This window comes from Gavialis gangeticus, unplaced genomic scaffold (genome assembly GCF_001723915.1).
Source record: "Gavialis gangeticus isolate Ggan-Ray unplaced genomic scaffold, GavGan_comp1, whole genome shotgun sequence".
Lineage (NCBI taxonomy): Eukaryota > Metazoa > Chordata > Crocodylia > Gavialidae > Gavialis > Gavialis gangeticus.
Window position 1 is genome coordinate 20,107,651 of NW_017729027.1, and position 5,065 is coordinate 20,112,715.

Below are 5,065 nucleotides of genomic sequence, written 5' to 3' on the forward strand. Positions count from 1 at the left end.
GGGGGGGGGGGGGGGGGGGAAGCCACTCGCACAAAGGGGAACAGCTAAGATGGCAGTTACCCCCTTTTCCCTCAGCCACTGATTGGCTGAGAGGGCTGCCTTTCATGGGGCCCCACCCTTCTCTGCCAATCAGCAATGAGGGGCAGGGTTGCGTGAAAAGGCAGTCTTCTCTACCAATCAGCAGCGAGGGGTAGGGCTGTGTGAGGGCCAGCACTCAGTGGTAAGGGGCAGGGCCATTGGGGCCCCTTGGCCAATCAGCTGGGAGCTCACCACGAAAAGACCATGAAAATGGTGCCAGACCACCTGAGCAGCCTGTGATTTTTCCTTTGCTTTGGCGTGCCTTAAATAGATCCCTATATATGAAGAATGAACCAAGGGTAAAATATATGAATTTGAGGCCATGCGTTACAATTATGGCACAGTAGGTCAAGTAAGAGCCAGTCCTGGCAGGGAGCCAGGAGGTAAGCTACAGGATGCAAGAGACTGGGATCCGAGATCTGACCTGGGGCTCCAAGAGACAGAATTATGCATCTCGTTAGGATCCTCCACAAAGCCTAAATTGCTGATCTCCAACATTTATTTGACAGATGCTCTCTACCAAAGCTCTCACTGGCTCAGTTATCAAATTAGAAACACTTGTGACTATACATCCATCATGGAAAAAAGAAACATTCATTAACTATCACTTCATGTTTGAAGAGCAGCCCAAGTAATTTATGGGTACTATTTATTGTCAAGAGACTGGGTTATCTTAGCCTCTTAAGTACCAGTCACGTTCCACTTTTCACATTAAAAAAAAATGTTCTAGGCTATTGTGAAATATTGAGTTGAATTCAAACTCTAGTTAGACTCTTTACTCACTAAATCAGTTGGAAATGTGAAGCATATTTTGATAAGAAAAGTTGGTTTCCAAAACATCTATGGTTCTTTTGTGTAATTAAAATAAACTTTACATGTTTTACATGGCTTTGTGGATTCAATTAAATTTCAGCTACTATCCTAATGCAACTACTTGACACAAACTGTAGGCAAAAGTAAATTATTTAGGGAATAAAGTTTCTACATGTAAGACCTCTAATAAGTTAGTCTCCATTTTTTTATGATTATACCGACCAACAAGAATGTACCCATCTTCAGAACATAAAACTGAAGCACAAACAAAAAGTTGATTTAAAAAGTCTGTCCACTTGGCAATTTAATCGACTCTGTCAAAGACAAAGAAAGATCTTTCTCCCCCACAGAAAGAGTTTGGGTTTTTCAGAGGTTACGAGATACTACCAGACAGAATGATTTTGCAGTGGCTATGGCTACTTGTATTGCCCCTTTATATACTCTTTGGAAATTAGATTTGGGGGGAGAAAGTTACTTACAGTGGATTTCAACAATAAATGGCAATCCTCTTTGACCAGATTTAGGAGCAACCAGATGCTTACAGCTGTTTTGGCTGGATGTAGACTTTCTATTCCAAGGGCTAAAAGATGTTGCCCAGCTTGTCTAGGATTTTTGGAAGACACTATTCATTATGCTTTAGAATGTTTTTTATATAACAACATAAGGAGAACCAATTTATCACTGTTCTTGCAGAAATTGATATACTTTTCAAACAAGCAGAGACAAACTAATCTGGCTCTTCCAGCAAACCGTCTTGCAATTTTTTGCTTGTAAGGCAGAAGCGATTAGAGTTGGACATCCTTTACTGTTGATATGATTGATAAATTTTAACATTATATCTGATTTTATTGTGGATCTATGTACAGCATTTTTATAGATTGATGATATGATTTACTGCTATATTTATACTAATAATGTTTTTATAATGGTTGGTTCTATTTTATTATACTTCTATTTCTGTTATTTTGCTTAAATTTATTAGTATTATGGTTGTATGTTTTTCATGTTGTTTTCAGGAGCATAGCTTTCAGCCAGAATCCTTAATAAACTAAACTAATCAATTCTGACTTCAGTCTGCTGATCTATGTTAAAAAAGCTCTTAAAAGGCAGAATCACACCCAGGTAGCTTTTCTCAGCTTTTTCACGCCATTTGAAATTGTGGTAGCTCCAGAAAACTAATTCACACCTCAGTGATACTCTACTGAAGGTTGCAGTGATTTTGCTGTCCACACTTGTCAGTGGTCTCCTGTGGATACTGGGGATCTAACAGAGGCCCAAGGTCCCATCAACAAAGGATGCAGAAATGCTACATGGCACATTTTCTGGCCTTCCTCTGTTTAAGAAAAAGATTTCTACACCTGAACAAATGAATCCTGTTGTTCCCTTGACTTGATTTTTGAGAAGGAACTGGAAAAAAAGGGTGAAGAAAAGCAACTTTTGTAGAGTAAATTAGTACAGACAACCTTATATTTTGATTATCCAGTGAGTCCAATTATATAAGTATACTAAAATTTTATCTTAGAAAAACATCCATGCTTCCATTTTTTGCAGCAAGCCTGCAATACGCAACAGAAAGAAACATCTATAGAAGTACTTTTTCCTTCATTCCACAGAATTACACCTAAGTTCACTGAGCTAAATGCTAATGACTCTTTTCCCCTTCTCAGTGGTTTTCCTTTGGAAATGTTTGGCAGTATATCAAATGACTGAACATTTTGAAGGGGGGTAGAAGCTCCCCACAAATACAGAATGTGGTATCAGTATCCCAATTCCTCAGTGCTTCTTAGATCATGTGATTTCTCTCTAAGTTACAAGGGAGTGGGAGGTACAGAAGGAGAGAGCAGTGCAGCACAGAACTGGGGGTGCCTCGGTTCTCCCCCTGCTACCTTCTGTTTCCAAAGATTCACTCTCACTTTCAGATAATTGCCTTTTCCTGATGTCAGCTGATGTAGTAACGGTCTCAGGACAGAGTTAAAAACTTTGCAAAATAACGTATTTATAGAAAAAGAAATAAAAAATACATTACAAAACCATATTAAAAATAAAAGCATCCTTAAACAGCAACCTGAACATACTACATTTAATAGCAAGAGAAAAACATCCACTTGTATCCATTTTCCCCTCAAACAGGGGAAATTAAGTAGTTTAGCAGATTGGCAAAGAGAGGGATTTTCACATCAAGCTCACTAGATAAAATCCACTGTAGCTCTATAGAGAGCACAAGCTGCTGAAATAAAACAGCAGCTGAGTGGCTACATATAAATAGATGGTGTTTTTTTTACTACTTTTTATTGCGCAGATGTCCACAGTACAAAAAACAGACAACTGGCTCCCTTTTGACACTCAGGTGAAAGACTAAACTTTGCAAGGCAAGGCTCTCTTCATTGCATATAGCTGGTTTAAAAAAAATGTGGAGAAACTTTTCTTGTTATATGTACATCTATAAAAGGCAGACAATAGCAATCACTGAATATTAACCTGGCATGTTTCAAAAATACAATAAATGAGACTGTGGTAGAAGTTAGTGTGCATATACATAGTTCTAAAATGTACCTGAGCAGAAGAGCCAGCAGCTGCTGGCAGAGGATTGGAGATCATTGGGCCAAAGATATCCAAGTCATCATTCAGTGTTGTCACAGCAGTGGCACTTCCATTTGTAATAAGTGCTTCAGGTGGACCATCTTAAAAAGAAAATGGACTGAAGTTTTAAAGTAGAATGAATAAATAAGGAAATCACTTTAAACAGTCAAGTATTAAAAACAGCACCTGATTTTGCCAGAAACTTTCAAAGCACTTCAGAAACATTAAATCTGAGTTTGTCAAAAAAAATGTTCCAAATGAACTCTGTAGTTTGACAACTGCGGCACACTAAAGTACCCTGTTCAATAGAACACACCATATAGTACTGTCATATTTTTCAAAATTTTATTCAAACACTTCCCAGCATTATAATTTAATAGGAAGTTAATCATCATCTCATACCTACCTAGAAAAAAAATGGGTTACTGGATATTGTGTTAATCTGAACTCCTTAAAAGTTAAAATGTTTGTAAACATTGAGTTTAGTGTGCCAGATTTATTCAGAATACTGTACAAACATTCTTGAACTGAGGCAAAAATTTTCCTTCCCACCATAGCGAAATACTTTATTTAGTAGTACAGTATACTTGATGTATATGCATGCCAGATAAATGTATAGCTCACTTAACTGTATAATATTGTCTTGATTTCTTGCCATTGCTTGTATTGTAACAAACTCTGAATATCTACCTATGAGTTACTGCAGAAACACTTAACACAACTTCTTTCACTTCCACTCTCTACTTTAAATTAATTTGATTCCTTAACTGCATAGCTATTGTAACTGTAACTATCTGCTTTGTAATTAGCTATACTCTGATTATCCCAGGAGAAGTAAAGGGGAAGCAACTGTCAAAGGGCTGCTATTTGAAGCTGTGAAAATGATGGGAGTTTGTTTTACAGCTGTGATCTCCCCATCATTTTCATGGCTTCTAACAGGCACATTGGGGCTGCTATGAAGTCTTGAAAATGAGCAGTGCTAGTCCATTGCAGACCTGCTAATACTACAACTAAGAGCACTGTACATTTAAATAAGAAGGGTTTACACTGAGCTCAGTAAGGGCACAGCAGCCTCAAGCAGAGTCCTGAAACTGAAATTAAATGGAGAACAAGATACGGGTGTACATAGGAATTGACAGCAATAAAACCATTTTACTTGCCCTACAGAGTTTGCAATCTATGGTTCTGGCCTCTCGACAGGTATATAATTTAGGGGTGCACTGATAGAGATTTTAGGAGCCGATACCTATAGCCGATTTTTAAGGAGGCATATTGGCCAATACCAATCCAACTTCCGATACCAGCCCAGCAGCTTGGAGAGCTGTATGCAGCTGGTAAGTCTGGTGTGATGGAAAGGGATGGGGGAGGGAAGGGGTAGAAGGCAGAGCAGAGTGGCAGGTTATAAACTGGCAAGAACTTAGGAAATCAAGTACAACTAAATAAAGTTCAACATGAATTGTGGGTGAAGTTACATGTTCCACTTTTGTAGCCCAGGTGTATGCGGGTTTGTACTTTCCTTTTTAATTGAGGGAATTATTGGCAGGGCAGTGTGCTGTGGAGGGACACAACAGCCCAGTGGCCACCTCCATCCCCT

General features: G+C 38.6%; 1 protein-coding gene across 2 annotated transcripts in view; it reads right to left on the bottom strand.

The window, feature by feature from the left end:
- SMAP1 (small ArfGAP 1) overlaps positions 1-5,065 on the bottom strand; it is a 275,010-nt gene that overhangs the window by 26,318 nt on the left and 243,627 nt on the right. For both annotated transcript variants that reach the window (XM_019520491.1, XM_019520490.1), the window contains one exon: positions 3,445-3,572. In XM_019520491.1, the coding sequence (XP_019376036.1) occupies positions 3,445-3,572 (128 nt within the window). The remainder of the gene's footprint in view (positions 1-3,444; positions 3,573-5,065) is intronic.